The 18,312-nt window shown below is 30.3% G+C and overlaps 5 protein-coding genes across 8 annotated transcripts in view; 4 read left to right on the top strand and 1 right to left on the bottom strand.

Moving 5' to 3' along the window:
- The window catches only part of LOC111415990 (inner nuclear membrane protein Man1-like), a 44,559-nt gene extending 40,653 nt beyond the window's left edge, over nt 1–3,906 (top strand). For all 3 annotated transcript variants that reach the window (XM_071201088.1, XM_023047905.2, XM_023047921.2), the window contains 4 exons: nt 2,088–2,428; nt 2,480–2,807; nt 2,858–3,272; nt 3,329–3,906. In XM_071201088.1, coding sequence (XP_071057189.1) covers nt 2,088–2,428; nt 2,480–2,807; nt 2,858–3,272; nt 3,329–3,458 — 1,214 coding nt within the window. In that variant the 3' untranslated portion in view covers nt 3,459–3,906. The remainder of the gene's footprint in view (nt 1–2,087; nt 2,429–2,479; nt 2,808–2,857; nt 3,273–3,328) is intronic.
- A 2,778-nt stretch (nt 3,907–6,684) lies between these two features.
- Nucleotides 6,685–9,442, top strand: LOC111416062 (phosphatidylinositol 5-phosphate 4-kinase). Of its 2 annotated transcripts, none has more exons than XM_023048022.2 (7): nt 6,685–7,066; nt 7,127–7,224; nt 7,277–7,526; nt 7,579–7,818; nt 7,876–7,978; nt 8,042–8,236; nt 8,342–9,442. In XM_023048022.2, the coding sequence occupies exons 1-7, from the start codon at nt 6,935–6,937 to the stop codon at nt 8,575–8,577; spliced, it is 1,254 nt and encodes a 417-aa protein (XP_022903790.1). In that variant the 5' UTR covers nt 6,685–6,934; the 3' UTR covers nt 8,578–9,442. The 2 variants fall into 2 exon arrangements, with proteins under 2 accessions (XP_022903790.1, XP_022903775.1); XM_023048007.2 differs by having other exon boundaries at nt 6,686–7,066; nt 8,327–9,442.
- A 213-nt stretch (nt 9,443–9,655) lies between these two features.
- LOC111416152 (voltage-gated inwardly rectifying potassium channel KCNH6-like) overlaps nt 9,656–18,312 on the top strand; it is an 84,545-nt gene continuing 75,888 nt past the window's right edge. The window contains exons 1-2 of the mRNA XM_071201081.1: nt 9,656–9,730; nt 9,793–9,902. The gene's annotated coding sequence lies outside the window, so the exon portion shown is untranslated. The remainder of the gene's footprint in view (nt 9,731–9,792; nt 9,903–18,312) is intronic.
- Nucleotides 9,915–11,059, top strand: LOC111416229 (uncharacterized). The gene is made up of 2 exons (XM_023048200.2): nt 9,915–10,035; nt 10,083–11,059. Exons 1-2 carry the CDS (start codon nt 9,980–9,982, stop codon nt 10,909–10,911), a joined length of 885 nt encoding a protein of 294 aa, XP_022903968.2. The 5' UTR covers nt 9,915–9,979; the 3' UTR covers nt 10,912–11,059.
- Nucleotides 10,904–12,000, bottom strand: LOC111416238 (uncharacterized). The gene is made up of 2 exons (XM_071201097.1): nt 11,852–12,000; nt 10,904–11,612 (listed from the first exon to the last, which is right to left on the bottom strand). The coding sequence occupies exon 2, from the start codon at nt 11,602–11,604 to the stop codon at nt 11,041–11,043; it is 564 nt and encodes a 187-aa protein (XP_071057198.1). The 5' UTR covers nt 11,605–11,612; nt 11,852–12,000; the 3' UTR covers nt 10,904–11,040.

Raw genomic sequence — 18,312 nt, forward strand, 5'->3', positions numbered from 1 at the left:
GTCAATTTGATGACATGATACGATTATTTTAGTACACAACTTGTCATTGTCATGTGTCAAATTTGACAGTTTAAACATTAAAATGACAGATTAGTTTGGAAATGTCACTTATGTAATTTGGATTCAATTATTTTTCCTTCCAATCACTCAAATTTGATTTTTACATCGACATATTACATATTAAATTATTAAGCAAATGTCAAATTTGACAGGTTGAAAATAAAATTGACATTTAACACTCAAATTGGGAAATTGTACTTCAAATTAATAATTAAATGTCAATTTGATGACAAGATACGATTATTTTAGTACACAACTTGTCATTGTCATGTGTCAAATTTGACAATTTAAACATTAAAGTGACAGATTAGGTTGGAAATGTCACTTATGTAATTTGGATCCAAAATTTTTATCCTTTCAATCACTCAAATTTGATTTTTACATCGACATGTTACATATTAAATTATTAAGCAAATGTCAAATTTGACAGGTTGACAATAAAATTGACATTTAACACTCAAACTGGGAAATTCTACTTCAAATTAATAATTAAATGTCAATTTAATGACAAGATACGATTATTTTAGTACACAACTTGTCATTATCATGTGTCAAATTTGACAATTTAAATATTAAAGTGACAAATTGGGTTGGAAATGTCACTTATGTAATTTGGATTCAATTATTTTTCCTTCCAATCACTCAAATTTGATTTTTACATCGACATATTTCACATTAAGTTGTTAAGTGAATGTCAAATTTGACAGGTTGAAAATAAAATTGACATTTAACACTCAAATTGGGAAATTATACTTCAAATTAATAATTAAATGTCAATTTGATGACAAAATACGATTATTTTAGTACACAACTTGTCATTGTCATGTGTCAAATTTGACAGTTTAAACATTAAAGTGACAGATTAGTTTGGAAATGTCACTTATGTAATTTGGATTCAATTATTTTTCCTTCCAATCACTCAAATTTGATTTTTACATCGACCTATTGTATATTAAATTATTAAGCGAATGTCAAATTTGACAGGTTGAAAATAAAATTGACATTTAACACTCAAATTGGGAAATTATACTTTAAATTAATAATTAAATGTCAATTTGATGACATGATACGATTATTTTAGTACACAACTTGTTATTGTCATGTGTCAAATTTGACAGTTTAAACATTAAAGTGACAGATTAGGTTGGAAATGTCACTTGTGTAATTTGGATTCAATTGTTTTTCCTTCCAATCACTCAAATTTGATTTTTACATCGACATATTTCATATTAAATTATTAAGTAAATGTCAAATTTGACAGGTTGAAAATTAAATTTACATTTAACACTCAAATTGGGAAATTATACTTCAAATTAATAATTAAATGTCAGTTTGATGACAAGATACGATTATTTTAGTACACAACTTATCATTGTTATGTGTCAAATTTGACACTTTAAACATTAAAGTGACAGATTGAGTTGGAAATGTCGTCTTATTTTGTCATCTTATCAACATAACATTTAATTATTAATTTAAAGTGTAATTGACCAATATGAACATTAAATGTCAATTTTATTTTTAACCTGTCAAATATGACATTCACCTAAACACTAAATTTTGAATGTGTCGATATAAAAAATCAAATTTGATAAAAAATTTAATTGTATTTTGATCAAAAAATGACATTTCTAACTTAATCTGTCAAATTTGACACAAACTGTCAAAATGATTTTCAAACAAGCGTATCTTGGCTGTTTTTGAAGATAAACTCATCGTGTTTGGGCTCATTTTAAAGGATTTTTCGTCGCGATTACGGATTTAGCGTTAAATATGATACTTCAGTATATAAAAATTGGAATTTTACTTTCAACCTGTCAAATTTGACGTTCACTTTATAATTTAAATTCAAATTTGACACATGACATTTATAAAATGTCAAAATTTTAATCAAGCGTATTTTTGAAGATAAACTCATCGTGTTTGGGCTCATTTTAAACGATTTTTTATCGAGATTGCGAATTTATTATTAAAGAACATTTGATTATATTAAAATAAATTAGTTCTAATTTTTTTTTTAATTTTAGATTTGGCTTTTCCGCGTTGCGACCCAAAAAATGTGAACCACAAACGCGGAAAAACGTGCGTTTTAGAGGAGGAAGTACGCGAAGCCGCCGATTTATACCGCTCATTAAAATCGGAATTAACCAAAATCGCCGTCGATCGGAAATGCGCCGCCCCCGCCAAAGGTTTCTTAACGGAATCGGACATCTTCAAGCACATCAAAAAGAATCTACCCGACATTTACGACGCCAAATTGGTTTTGAGCAATTTGCACATCCTCGCTTTGTCCAACCCCAAATGGGAAATCGCCTTAATTAGAGATTTAGCGGATGAAACTGTTTTAGAAAATCCTATTAGTGATATTGTAATGGTTTTTTTTTTTTTAATTAATTAAAATTAATTATTATCTTTTTAGGATGATTTAGAAAAATTAATAGAGAATGATGGAAAAGTGGTTTTGGCTGTGTTAAACCCCGAAATCCCTTGGAAATGTACCCTTTATAATAAATTATCGGCGATCGTTCAATTAGTTGTGCTTGTAATTGGGGTTTTGGTGATTGGGTATCTTGGAAACACCGGTTATAAATATTTAAAGCATTTTCGGCAAAAACAAAAAGATGAGCTTTATTATATGGTGGAGAGAATCGTGGATACTTTGCAGGGGAACGCTTCAGAAGAAGGGGATAATTATTTAATTATAAATCACGTCCGCGATATGATCATTCCAATTAATGATCGATCAAGTAAATAATTTAACTCTTAATTTTTAATTTATTTATTAATTTAATTTTAGGGATGGAGAAAGTTTGGAAAAAAGCGATTAAATTCATCAACGAAAACGAATCTAGGGTTAGAACCGAAATGCAAGTGGTTCAAGGAGAACCATACGAAGTTTGGAGATGGCTTGGAAACCCCAACATCAACACCAGTAACGTTAGGAATAAATCATGGCAAGGTCAAGCTTTTGAGACTCAAGTTGGGTCAGTAAACAGCCTCCCATGCTCTCCAACTCCTTGTTTGAAAGTACGCGGGATGGTGGATGACGGAGATCGGAATTTATTAACAATAAGAGAAGCTGTGCTGAGTAAATGCGCTCATCAATGTCGTATTTTGCATTGCGCGGTTGATACGACCTCCCAATGCGTTTATATTAAGTGCGCGAATCAAGCAGATGCAGCAATTGCTTATAGGAGTTTACATGGATGGTGGTAAATTAATTATTAATCGCTTAAATTGATTCAAATTAATTTTTTGTTGTAATTAGGTACGCTGGTAATTTAGTAACTGTAAAATATTTGAGATTGGAGCGATACATGCAACGTTATCCCGATTCTCCAGTGAGTGGCCCCCCTTATTTAAAAGCAGTACAACCAGGGACAGAATGGGTGAGATAAGAACTTTAAGACAACAACAAAATTTTATTTGAGCGCACGAATAGTAATCGATAAGGTTTACGTTAAATTTTTAAGTATTTCTTTCTTTTTTGTAATAATAATTAAGTTAAAAAAAATGTTTTTTTGAGAAACATCTCTATTCAATTCATGGTTTTTATAAATACATATCAAAGTTTTAATAAAAAGCGATGTTTTCAAAAAAATATGACTGAATCTAAATTAAATTTAATTCGAGACGTCTTATCTAATAAGACTTAATATATAATTAATAATAAATAAAATAAAATAATAACATTAGGACAGTATTTCTGCTCTCGAGAGCCTCTACCTAAGCGAATTGTTGTAAATTTTTTCACACAAAACCTGTTGATGTTCATTTTAATATGTTTAAAATAAGGAATTTGTATTTATTTAATTTTTTCGACCAAATAAAGGCTATTTATCTAAATATTTTCTTTTTTAGATCATAACCTCAATCCGGTCCATCTAGCGGGAGAAACACACACGAAAAAATCGGTTTTTACAGGAAACTATTTCAACATCAATAGCACGAATTTAATCGGAGAAAAAACGTTTTGTAATAATTAAAAACAAGATTCAAGTTATGAATTGGCCCTGTTTTGATTAGAAATGATTCTTGGTGAGTTTAAATTGAATTTAATTTAATTATTTCTATTATTATCTAGCGGTAAAGCAGAAACGCAGCAAATTTTTTTATTATTCAAACTTAATATGCTTAGATTTGTTTTCCTAAACATTATTTATTCATAAATCGCTATAATAATAATCGGGAATTTTAATTATTTATATTTATAATCAATTTATCAACCCCCATCTAGCGGTGAAAATCGGTAACGCGAGAAACGTCATTCGGCGCGACCTAACCTCAATAATACGAATTTATTCTTTGAAGATAATTTTGTGTTAATCATCGAAATCAAGATAAGGAAGTGGTGAATTGGTGCGATTTTACTTGGAAATAGAATATTGGTGAGTTTAAATCTAAATTGTTTTAATAAAATGCAAAAAATCGTTTCGTACTTTTTTATGGTTAAAACTTACGAGAAATGCAATTTATAACTCGTAATATTTAAATTTATTTTTCTAAGCTTTATTTATTCACAAATCGCTTTAAAATAAGCGGTAATATTAATTTAATTTATTTATAAATTCAATTTATTAACCGCCATCTAGCGGTAAAAATCGGAAACGCAGTTAACGTTTAATATTTTTTTCCGTCGACCGTGTATTTATATGATTTATAAATGTATACAAAATCATTCATTAATGACACCTATTAATAAACGATTTTCTATTAATAAACGATTTTAAGAAAGTCCGACCGAACTAAATAGTAGTCAATTTAATAAATATTCTCCAATGAAATTTGTAATACCGACCCAACCGACCACTATATCTATTCGGTAAGACTACAAAAATAAATTATGACACATTAAAATTGAGGTTATTTTGCCAGTGACAGATTGGGAGATTTTTCAACGATGGATTTTCTCTATTTTGTTGAAAAGACGGTCAACGGAAAAATATTGTAACTAACTCGTATATTAAAATGCGATTAATTATCTCAATAATTAACGCGTTCGCTTCGCTTCGCTCGCTCACGCGTTAAAATATCTCGATAATTAATCGCCTTCATTAATAGACTTGTTGGTTAAATAACTATTAATATTAAAACTTACAAGAAACGCGTTTTATAACTTGATATGTTTAGATTCGTTTTCCTAAACATTATTTATTCATAATTCGCTTTAATAATATTCTGAAATATTATAATATAAGATGATAATAAGTTGGTTGGGACATAACCTTATTCTTTTTTGATGAAGAAAACGTCGACTACGTTTAAGAAAGATATCCAACATCAAAAGTAAGTCTAAATCCTCTTAATTAAGTAAATAATTATAATCAAAAACAATTTTGAATGATTTTAAAATTAAGTAATAGTGATTGTTACGGTTTCAAAGTGGCGCCATCTCTTAGATGACATTTAATGTTGTATGTTTTCTATACGCAATTTAAAGTTATTAATTTTGCTTCAAAAAATGTATTAATCACCAAAGAAATAATCACAAAACGTTTGTTATACCCTTTATTCTTTTACTTTATCGTTTAAAAGTGTCACAAAAAGTAATTTAAGTGTTTTCGAGGATGGGACATAACCTCAATCTTTTTTTTGATGAAGAAAACGTTGATTACGTTTAAGAAAGATATCCAACATCAAAAGTAAGTCTAAAACCTCTTAATTAAGTAAATAATTATAATCAAAAACCATTTTGAATGATTGTAAAATTAATAATCTAATTGTTACGGTTTTAAAGTGGCGCCATCTCTTAGATGACATTTAATGTTGTTACATGTTTTCTATACCCAATTTAAAGTTATTAATTTTCCTTTATTCTTTAACGTTATCGTTTAAAAGTGTTACGAAAACGTAATTTAAGTTTTTTATCTTTTAAGTTATCTTACTAAATGATTGATGGAGGAAGTGACATTCAAGAAAGAACAAAAAAATGTTTTTAAACAATTAACAAGTTAAGTAAAGTTGGATCTGAATTGTTTATAAAGGAATTGTTGTTATTATTTTTGAAAAAGGATGTTTCTATGTCCCAAATTGTTGCTTTTCTATTTTCACTTCTTTGTTAAAAACGAATTATTTAAATAATCATATTTTGACAAGTTCATTTTTGCGCCATCTATTTTTAATTCGATGAATTTTGACATTTATCTAATTTAGGTTTTAAATTCGAGATGTCGTTATGTTCTTTACATTACTTTTATTACATATTTAAATTGTTGTTAATTTTTAATTAGTAATATCTATAAAAATAAGGGTTTTTTATTTATCTTCAAAGTTTTAGACAAATTTTGAAGAAATTCCGATTTTTTTATCAATTCTAACTTAATTATATAAGTACGAAGGTTTTCACGCCCGGTGTTAATTAAACTAAAACTAGAACTAACACTAACCCTAGAACTAGAAACTTTCGGGTTAAGCCGGGCGTTTTTTGAAAAAATGTTTGACGTTTAGGTTAAAATATTTAAATTAAAAATAATTTTTTTTTATAAATTCGATTAAATAATTTAAATAATCCATCAAATTTACTTTTTAATCAAACAAAAATAGATTTTATCTTAATCTTTTAAATAAATTTAAATATTAATTTAAATTTCGCGGCTTTAAAATCGATCCGATCGGGCCCGAATCGTTCCGATTTGAACCGAATCCTAATCGACATAGGTGTGTTAAGTTTACCGACGATCAAAACGGTGGTTTTTCGAGGGGCGAAAACCGAGCGGTTCGAGTTCGATTGGGGGCCCACCCTCGGCGCCGATCGATGATCCAATCGTAACCGGTAATTGTCATGTACGAAGAATTAAAATCGACGAAAATAATCGTGGTCTAGTCGTCTTTGCGATTGTTTTTTTTTGTGCTGTCAATTTTTGAGCTGTCAAAAATGTCACTGCCTGGGACACAAGGCCTATCAAAATTAAAGAAAAAACACTTCAGAGTTAAACACCAAAAGGTTAAATTATTTCGTGCGAATGAGCCGTTTTTATCGGTTCTAATGTGGGGAATTAACCACACCGTAAGTTATAAATAATTTTTTTTTTTTGAGGTTATGTTATTTTAATTTTTTTCTTTTTAGATAAACGAGTTAATGCATGTTACGATCCCCGTTATGCTTTTACCCGACGATTTTAGAGCTTATTCCAAAATTAAAATCGATAACCACTTATTTAATAAGTAAGTATTTTGATTAATCAAAAAAAAATTATTAAAAATGATTATTCCGTAGAGAAAACATGCCATCTCATTTCAAAGTAAAAGAATATTGCCCCATGGTTTTTAGAAACATACGCGAACGATTTGGAATTGACGATTTAGACTTTAAAGAGTCTTTAACGCGCTCTCAACCGCTCCCTGATGATTCTTCTGGAAAAAGTGGGGCTAAGTTTTATCTCAGTTCTGATAAACTTTTTATTATTAAAACGTTAACGAGCGAGGAAGTCGAACGAATGCATTCGTTTTTAAAGCATTATCATCCTGTGAGTTAATTTTTTTTAATTCTAACCTCAAAATTATTTCAATTTGTTGTAGTATATCGTCGAAAGGCATGGAAAAACGCTTTTACCCCAATATTTAGGAATGTATCGATTAACCGTAGACAATGTTGAACATTACATTGTAATTACAAGGAATGTTTTTTCGAATCATCTTAGTACGCATCGTAAATTCGATCTTAAAGGCTCCACGGTCGACCGAGAGGCTTCTGATAAGGAATTGGAGAAGGATTTGCCCACTTATAAAGACAACGATTTCGTTAAACAAAAATTAAAGGTTATTTTTTAAAATTTTTAATTTTTTAGGTTATGTCATCATTTTTTTAAATTTTAGGTGTATATAGGTGACGAAGCCAAGCAAAAATTGATGGAAACGCTCACCGCCGACGTTGAATTCCTCACCAAATTGCATTTGATGGATTATAGCATGTTATTAGGTAAAAAAAAAATTTTTTTTTTGAGGTTATGTTGTTTCAAATCACTAAATAAATCAAATTTAGGTATACATGAGGTTGAGCGAGGTGAAGAAGAGTTCGCCCGGCAACGAGAAAACGAATCTGAGAATGCTTGTCAAGAATCTGATGAAAGTGAAGCCGGTTCGGGTTTGGATAGTCGCAATTTCGGTTATAACACCCCTCCGGATTCGCCAAACGCGATCGCTCAATTCGTTCGGGATCAAAGTCTCCAATATGAAGGTAAATTAAGACATTTTATTATTTATGTTTGGATTAAATTTTGTTTTAAAACGAATTTCATTAAAATAGTCAAGATAAATGTTTTCTCAGGTAAATTTTTCTCAGGAGGTATCATTCCGGAATTGGATATCTACGCAATTCCAAGTTGCGAAACCGCCCCAGTTAAAGAGATCTATTTCGTTGCGATTATTGACGTTTTGACTCATTACGGGGTGAAGAAGCAGGCTGCGAAAGCCGCCAAAACCGTTAAATATGGTTCGAACGTCGATGGAATTAGCACATGTGACCCCGAACAATACGCCAGAAGGTTTATGGAGTTTATGTCCAAAGCTATTGAATAGATTTAGTGTGATTGGTTTCTATTATCTTTATTTTGTGTTATTTAGAGGTTAATCGGAAGATTTTATGTAGGTAGATGTTGTAAATATGATTTATTTTTGTGTAAGTTCTTGGTTAGTTTGTTTATATCGATTTTTTATTGAAAAAAAGAAAAAAAGTGAGGTTAGAACATGAAATTTTTTTCAACATAACCTCAAATTATTTAATTTTTTTTGTTAAAATCATTTTTATCTTACTTTTGATTAATCTTATTCGTGATTAATCGTATTTTCGATTGATTTCATCACTTTTTATTAATCACTATACAATAAACGGATAAAAAAGTGAGGTTAGGTGAAGGAAAAGCCAATTTTTTTCACAAAAAGGTCACCGAATTTCTTGGTACAATAAACTCGCTTATTTCAAAAGATATTAATGATTATTATAAAATGTAAGAGAAATAAAGGGGTTCTAATTAGATTAAAACATTTAAAAACCTTTTTTTACAAAAAGAAATTGTTTAATTTGTACATATTATGTAAGTGGCCCCTTTTTAGGTGTTTATTTCGTTCAAAGATGTACATAATTGCATCCGTCGAAGCTTTTATTAAGATTGTAACACAGAAATCGATTTTTTTTTACTACAAGCTCAATTCACAACTTTCTACTCTTAACAAATCCGTAAAAAGGCTACACTCTTTATATTCGCTTGTAAATATCGTTATTATTACGTATTTTTGTGGTATTTTTAATCTATCATGTCATCTAGTCTTATTCGAGTACGGCGTAAGGTGCAGCTCGTGTCATGATTTCTTTACTTCGCGTATATATTTGTATTATTATTACGATTATGGATATGTTTATAAATAAATTATGTCTTAAAAATAATTAATTCGTTTAAAAAAGTTAATTTAAACATTTTCATAATTTGACACATCGTATCCAACTTCACGGTTATTTATCTTTAAGAAAATATTAATTTAATCTTTATTTTTATCCTATTCTCATCTTTTTTTTATATTAATAACAATTTTAATAACTAAATTAATAATATCTTCAATAATTTTAATTAATCAACGATTTTTTTTTAAATTAATTTAAAGCAACTAACTTCAAGTTAGTTAAGTCGGTGATTTCAAAATGGTGTCGCGTCCTTTCAAACGGTGCGAATTAAAAGTGAGTTTTTCCCGGAAATAATTTACTTATCGCGCCAAATTAATCACGATCTCTTTTTTTAGGTGTTTTATAACGTTATTGTAGTGTTGGTGCGATTGGGCGCTCAAAAATTCTTCAAATTCGTGCTCCTGGAGCAATTAGGATTTCCCCCGCATGGTGACGCTTCATTAAGGTAAAATTACCCACAATTCTCTTCGTTGCCAAGTAACCTCGTTATTGACGTTTAACCTCAAATTTTCTTTAATAATTATGTCTAAAAAAAACCGAAATAATTACACTCAATACTCGCAAGAAGAATCATCAAGGTAAACAATCATATTCTTTTATCCCTTCTTAATCGTTACAATTCTAGTTCATCGCTTAATTACGATAAATCAAAGATTTGTAGAATCTTGCGAGGGGAAGAACTTTATAACGAAAAAAAGGTGATTTATTCTGGGATAAATCGCCCGTTAAGGGCTTTTAAACACGTAAATGGATGTTATTTGAACGAATCCTCCATAAAACCGTTTTTGCGGATAACCCCCGATCAAAAAAGGGTGAATGTTTCAATCCATGGTGTTAAAAAATTGCAGAAAACGCCTTCAGAATGTAGCAAAAACGTTCAAACTCAAACTTCTTCTTATGAAGATTTAAATAATAACTTAAATTGTCGCTTCACTCAAAGAAGAGATGAATACGAACGGAATAAATCGTCTTCTAAGTTTACGTCGACCTCAACGATGAAGGAATTTAGTGATTATTCGGATTATTCCTCATCGGATAGATTAAAGGATTTGGAGAGTTTCAGGAAAGAGAATTATTTCGAAACTCATGATGTTAATGGCTTAATTAATCATAAATGTGTTCATCAGTTTAAAATAAATGATAGGTTTCTTCCTGAACCGATAAATCCTGATGTTTATGGAATAAGTAGGTGCATAATTTGTAATAAAGCGTTGGAAATGATTAATAAACACGAAAAAGGTGATGAATTAAAGAGGAGAAATAATAAAAAGGATGTTGTTAATATCAAGAAGAGATATGAGATGAAATTAAAGCCGGTTACGGTTAATATTGGGACAGGTAAAGAGGTTATGAAGATTTCGGTGCCTTACGGGTTGGAGGAGGAGCGTTTTGGGAGGAGGAAAAATTTGGCTTTTGATAGTTTTGCTTTGAGGCTTCAAAAAGGGGTTTTTTGATTTGAGAAGACATCTTTATTAAAAATTAAGTTAAATATACAACATAAAAACACACAAAGGTCGTTTATCACAACAATATATAATTAATTATAAAGTAGTCTTAAGTATTGCATTTTTAAATAAGATAAATTAAAATAAATTTAAACTGCTTATTGTCCTTTTCCCCAAAATATCTTTGGGCCTAATATACTTTGTCGTCGCTTCGTTCTCAAAGTTTTTCTGCTCATCTTTGTATTTTTGTTTCAAAATGATCAATCGTAAACACAAATAATTCATATAACAAATGTAAGAGATTGAGACGAGCAAGAAAATTAATCCTCCAGGCATTGAGTTGATACCCAACAAAATTAAACAAGTCGTTAATTGTAGAAACACCAAAAATAAACAAGTATAAGTCGAGATTTCTAACAATTTTCGTTTGGTTTCTTTGCCCATTTTGTTAAGATCTTGAATTATAGTTAAAAAATCTAATTTTATTAAATTTTTAACTAAATTCGTGCATTTTTCCGAGTACGCTTGAAGAATACTCTGCGACGTTTTCATCCAGGTTAATAACGCGGGTAAAATAAAGAAGTTTTGAGAACATATATAAGCGTTAAAATTAATTATTTTTTCGAGCGATGGATTTCGGTTGAATTGTTTCTTTTTTGGCGATAAATTTGTTTTCGTTTCTTGTTCTGTAGATATCGACATTATTAGTTCTGTAACAAAAAAGTTGGTTAAAAATAAAACGATTTCTTAAAATGGATCTCGTTCTTCCAGTTTCATTTTCTTAGAATGAAACGACGATTGCAATTGAAGAACGTTTATTTCAATTTATTCGTTGAATTTATGACGTAATTTTAAGGTTTATTAAAGAATTGAGTTATTTAAAGTATTGATAACGAAACGAAAAAAGAATTAAATTATTTTTGGGATTTTTACACATTTTTGTTCTTACCTTTTAGGTTTTAATAACGATTTTTTTAGTTAATAACACGAAAACTTAAATTATTTTATTTAATTTGATGAATGTTTTAACGACTATTTTGTGGTTATCCCATTTAACTTGATGTCTTGCACTGGACTGAGTTTATCGGGTTCGTTGATTGAACTATTTCTGAGTGGTGAAGTGTTTGGAGTGGTGGGGTTTTCAGATAGATAACGATAAGTTTAACGTTTTGCAACGATCTTTGAGTTACGTACTTTTTCTTTTTTCAATTTTGGAATTATTTAATTTAATTAACGTAATTAAATTTTAGGATTTAAATTAATATGAAGCTGATTACAAAATGGAATTAAAGGAGCTGGAGTTACTTTTTAATTTGGAACGCAGAAACTTTCCAGGAATGAGCATAAAAAAGTAACTAACCACGGAATGCAGAAACGTTGTCTACACTTTAAGAAGAAAATAATTATAAAGATCCAAAAAAATTCAAATAATGTTCAAAATTTACTTAATACAAGTTCAGGACAGCAAGATAATTCTGGAAATTTCTATAAGAAAATACAGCTGTACAAATTTTTATATAGAAGAAAACAGTACCATAATGACGCAAGCTTTTCGACACTTTTTTTTATTTTGATGTGACAAGTATTAATGAATTTTGATCTGCAACTTTATTACAAATCGACGTTTTGCTAGAAAACGATTTAGACTCCTCGATCAACTTTTTTTATACTTGTTGTCGACTACAAAAAAGCTACTTTATACATGGAAAGACCCAATATGATAAAGAAAGTTTATGCCTCTTTTTTGACAAGCTAAGGATCAAACTTGTCGACTTTCCACAGAATATTCTGTGTGAATGCATCGCCAGAGGGTGCTTAAGACACAAAATTTTCGGAAAGAATCGCCTGACACCTACTGAGATAAAGGAACAAGATCTTGGAGTAATACTAAGGTTCATCTAGAAACCTTTGGAGGGCTTAAATTACAAAGGAGCTTATACAGGGTGATTCTCAACTTATACGCATAAATTTGGGGATTTATACTCATGATAAATAATTGCTAATAGGTGAAAATATCCGATATAAGCGACGACATCTTGATAAGGTGCTTCGCGAATAAGGCCTTTTTCTCAATCCTCTTGACTTTTATTTTTGAGGTCATTTAAAAAGCATAGTGTACGTCAACGAAATTAATACTGAGCAAGATCCGCCAACACCCTGATTTAGGCTGCGCTATCATAGCATCTCTAAAGCGTACAGTCTTTGCTTCCAGAACTCATCTTACATAGCAACAACAAACTATCTCATCTGTTTAGAACTGATACCACCATACTTATTTCACCTTCTGCCAAAAATGTTTACATTACCACTAAAAATCTCTACAAGCTTCCCATAAGTTCTGGCCATTATTAATACATCATCCACATATTTGAAATGACTTTGTCATTATGCTGCCTCTGTTTTTGAGGCTACCAATGGTAGAGTTTAGGGCAAGATTGAATATTAGTGCCGAAATCGGATATTCTTCGTTGTACCGATGCTTCGGCCCTCCATTGTTATCATTGCTACCTGTGATTCTCATTTGTCTTAAGTTATACTCAAGTCTGGTCCTCTGTATACTGAGACTTTTTTAAAGTCTATGAATATACTGTGTAAGTTAGTGTTATACTCGTAGTATTTCTCCGTTACTTGACAAAGGATGAAGATTTGGGCTATTGGAGATCTTCCTTCCCTGATCCCACACTGGTATTCACCCAGTATGTTCTTAGCATATGACTTGCCTCGCTAATAATTTATTCAAAAATTCGTTTTGTTCTATCTAAAACTAATGTATATATTTAAAAGTTAATGTTGCTATGGTGATAACCATATGATGCAACATAATGTATCAAATAATTGGTAAAGTTTGTATTTAAAAATTCGATAACAACTCTGGCATTATGTGGTGGTACGAAGCACCCCAGCATGTTAAATGTCAAAGTATAACAAAACTGAACACTACTTTACAATGAATTTCGAATATTATGAAAAATGTAACCGGTTAGCAGAAAATTTAATAGATTTTTGGTCCTTCCCCAAACCACGTGCAACAACATACCAAAATGACTTGCAAGAGGATGAAGTCAATGCGTTGGCTTCACTTGCAATAAATTCATCAACATCTTGCAGAGAAATTGAACAAGACGTCTGTCCCAAAAGCCGCTACTTCCGAATATGAAAGAAAAATAAGTATAAACCATACAAAATCAATCTAAGATTAGAATTTTGGAGATGATATTTAGAAAAATTAAATAATCTGCTGTTTGTTCAAAATGTCATCTGGACCGATGAAGTCTCTGAGTGTTCAAAGAAGATTGGGGTTCAATGTATGGTGTGCCCTTTTAGATAATAGGTATTTGGCATATAGTTATCATAAAAACTTAAACTCAGGTAATACCTCAATATATTAAGGCAGCACATTGAGCCTTTGGTCGACAATTTGCCATTAAATATGTTTCAAATGATATAATTTGCAATATAACGGAGTACCAGCACATAATGCCCGAGTTGTTAGTGAATTTTTAAATATTACAAAATATGGCAATAATTGGAAACAATGTTTTCCATCATGGTATGGTTATCACCATAACAACATTAAGTTTTAAATACATACATTAGTTTTAGATAGAATAACATGAATTTTTGTTAATTATTCAATAATTATAAGAAATATACCCCACAAACTATATACAGGATGCCCATTATGTATGGAATATAGTATATATTTTGGTAAATATCAACTTCATAAAAAACCATTGTATACAAATGTTGTTTAATATTTTATTTGACATAATAAGAAAGCATTCAATTGTTTTTATTTCAGAAAACAAATGAGCAACGAATAATACTTGAAGTTTTTTAAATGGCAATGTATCCTTTCGTTAGGCTGATTTGATAGAGATTACTTTTCTCTTTACGATGACGTAAATTTTTAATACTCTTACATCAGAAATTTTTTGAAAAAATGTAAAAATTGTTTATTAATAAAAATTAATCAATAACATTAATCTAGATATCCGAGATCGTCAAGTACCTCGAATTATTACCGTAAATTAAATTTACATACAAAATAAAACAAATGAATGAAAAATTAGGGTACATCTCCAATAATTCGAGGTACTTCGAGGTACTTGATGATCTCGGATATCTAGATTAATGTTATTAGTTAAATTTTCATAATTTTTACATTTTTTTCAAAAATTTTCTGCTATAAGGGTAGTAAAATTTTACGTCATCGTAAAGAGAAAAAAAAAAGCTCTATCAAATGAGCCTAACGAAAGGGTACATTGCCATTTAAAAAACTTAAAGTGTTATTCGTTGCTCGTTTGTTTTCTGAAATAAAAACAATTGAATGCTTTCTTATTATGGCAAATAAAATATTAAACAACTTTTGTATAAAATGTTTTCTTTGAAGTTGATATTTACCAAGATATATACTATATTCCATACATAATGGGCAGCCTGTATATTTGTTATCAGAAAAAAATAACAAATTATTTTAGGTCATAGCCAACTATGGTTTCCATTTAAAAAAATAAAGTTACGTCTAAAATCTCGAAAGTAAAAGATACTGCATCTTTGATAATAAGTGAGATATTCGCGATTGTCGCTTTCGCAAAATTTTCAGTTTTTGCCGATAGGGCGAAAACAAAAGACGATAGCTGTTCGGAGTTGTCGGCATTAGCATTTTCTCGAAAAAGGCGATCATGACATGTAAGCTACTTTTTTTGTATCTCTTTTAGTTTCGGAGATAGCCTATGCGGACATCGAAATTGGGACACCTATACCATAACTATTTGTATGCTAATTTCGCGTTGCACTTCTACGCCGATTATTGTAATGAAGCCGAGATCAAGAATTACAACTCCACTGCCTCGGCCGCAAGCGACCTCGGCTATAATTTGAATTCGAAGCCTCGCTATGTTATGTACAGGGTGGCCAAATAAACGTATCTCGGAAACTACTTATTGTAGAGACTTGCGGTAAAAAATTTAATGACTAAAGTGGCTTTGATAAAGTTATATTGTCAAAGATTACGATTCCACTGCCTCGGCCGCAAGCGACCTCGGCTATTATTTGAATTCAAAGCTTCGCTATGTATGATAATTATTTGTATGATAATTTCGCGTTACACTTCTACGCCGATTATAATAATGAAGCCGAGGTCAAGAATTACGACTCCACTGCCTCGGCCGCAAGCGACCTCGGCTATAATTTGAATTCGAAGCCTCGCTATGTTATGTACAGGGTGGCCAAATAAACGTATCTCGGAAACTACTTATTGTAGAGACTTGCGGTAAAAAATTTAATGACTAAAGTGGCTTTGATAAAGTTATATTGTCAAAGATTACGATTCCACTGCCTCGGCCGCAAGCGACCTCGGCTATTATTTGAATTCAAAGCTTCGCTATGTATGATAATTATTTGTATGATAATTTCGCGTTACACTTCTACGCCGATTATAATAATGAAGCCGAGGTCAAGAATTACGATTCCACTGCCTCGGCCGCAAGCGACCTCGGCTATAATTTGAATTCGAAGCCTCGCTATGTTATGTACAGGGTGGCCAGATAAACGTATCTCGGAAACTACTTATTGTAGAGACTTGGTAACAAATTTAATGACTAAAATGGCTTTGATCAAGTTATATTGTCAAAGATTATGATTCCACTGCCTCGGCCGCAAGCGACCTCGGCTGTTATTTGAATTCAAAGCTTCGCTATGTACGATTATTATTTATATGATAATTTAGCACTTCTTTTTTTGATTGATTTGTGTTATTTGTGGGTTACGACTCCATTGCTTCGGCCGCAAGCGACCTCGGCTTTCATTTGAATTCAAAACTTCGTTATGTGCAATAATTGTTTCTATGAAAATTTCGCAGATTATAGTAATAAAACAGAAGACACTTACTTTCTTGATCAAGTTGTGATGTCAAGCATGACGACTCCACTGCCTCGGCCGCAAGCGACCTCGGCTTTAATTTGATAGGCAGAAACAAAACTGACCTATCCTAATATTCCTTCACTTCATAATTAGGGTTTGGTGGTTAAAAACAAAACTGACCTTACCTTACCAAAAATTATTTAAAAATTATTTAGAAATACCAAAAATTAATAGAAATTGACGTAATAAAAAGGAGTTGAATAGCTATTCGCCACTAGATGGCGACACCTTTATATTCCAACTGGAATTATTGATGAATTTTTTAACTTTGATCGTTATAAAGGTGACAAATATGAATTAAGCGAATTTCTGGAAAGAATGCGACATCGTTGAAATGAAATATTAAAATTTTGCGTTTCAAATTGTATTCTTTGGTTTATTATTATTACTTTGTTTGATATAATTACCAAAATTCTGCAATCGATTACGATAAATGAACTGTTTACATGAAAACAAATCGTCTTTTTGCTGCGGCGCCAAAAACCGCGTTGAGATATTCGGTTTGGCCGAGAAGGATTTATTTTATTTTTTCAGTCACGCCGTCGCTACATGTTGTTTGGATAACTTATTTTGCGACCTTAACGAGATTGCAATAACATTTTTGATAAAAAGTTTTTATTTTGCGTACTTGGCAACAAATAAATTCATTTCGTTTCGTTTTACCTTAAATAAACTGGATTCGAAGAAAATTGACTTTAAATTGAATTAATTAATAAATTAATTTTTATAAATATTTTAAATTTTAAGAAAAGATTAAATTTTAAGAATTAAAACAGAAAAATATTAAATTAGATCACGGGGCATTCCGTATTTACTCGAAACTTTGGACTTTGCCCCCCGATAATTTTACATCACTTTCGAGACATTTATTTATCTTTTTCTCAATTAAATTAATCATTTCGCAAGACAACGAGTAAAACTTCGATTATTAATCTGCGTCGTGTTAAATCTCGCGATAACAACTTGCATAACACTTTCATTTATTTTTTAAGGGTTAATTTATATAGATAGGGGTGAACGACTTTCTTTCTTAATCGATTTTTCTTTAATTAAATAAAATAAAACTTACCTATTTTTATTTTTATTTTTGACCACAAATTTCTTATCATACAAATATTCTTAGAAATAATTTCTTATTTTCCTCTTAATTTGATGATTAATCGAATTTAAATTAAATTAAATTTTATATTAAATTTGTTTAAAACCAATTTGATATAAATAGTTAATTATACACACTTATTTTGTTTTTAATAATAACACAAAATCTCAAAACAAAGTTGTTTATCCCATCGCAAAAATAAAAGTGAGATTTTTTTCGTGTTTCTTCGACAAAGACTGAAATTACACGAATTGCAGCGATTTAAGACGAAGAGAACGTTCAACCTGTTTTAAAATCCATATTTTTAACAACCGAATCGAATTTAAATGTCAATCCAAGACGATTTAAGCTTTAAATTTAAAATTTGATGTTTTAATTTATATTTT

The sequence above is a fragment of the Onthophagus taurus genome, unplaced genomic scaffold (assembly GCF_036711975.1).
Source record: "Onthophagus taurus isolate NC unplaced genomic scaffold, IU_Otau_3.0 ScKx7SY_16, whole genome shotgun sequence".
NCBI lineage: Eukaryota > Metazoa > Arthropoda > Insecta > Coleoptera > Scarabaeidae > Onthophagus > Onthophagus taurus.

Bases quoted from the DNA above. Each gene is read 5' to 3' on its own strand.
- LOC111416062 (XM_023048007.2), top strand. From the start codon at position 6,935: ATGTCACTGCCTGGGACACAAGGCCTATCAAAATTAAAGAAAAAACAC. The intron at 7,225-7,276 runs GTAAGTATTTTG...ATTATTCCGTAG, and splicing joins GATAACCACTTATTTAATAA to AGAAAACATGCCATCTCATT. The intron at 7,527-7,578 runs GTGAGTTAATTT...AATTTGTTGTAG, and splicing joins TTTTAAAGCATTATCATCCT to TATATCGTCGAAAGGCATGG.
- LOC111416229 (XM_023048200.2), top strand. From the start codon at position 9,980: ATGTCTAAAAAAAACCGAAATAATTACACTCAATACTCGCAAGAAGAA. The intron at 10,036-10,082 runs GTAAACAATCAT...TTACAATTCTAG, and splicing joins TCGCAAGAAGAATCATCAAG to TTCATCGCTTAATTACGATA.
- LOC111416238 (XM_071201097.1), bottom strand. From the start codon at position 11,604: ATGTCGATATCTACAGAACAAGAAACGAAAACAAATTTATCGCCAAAA.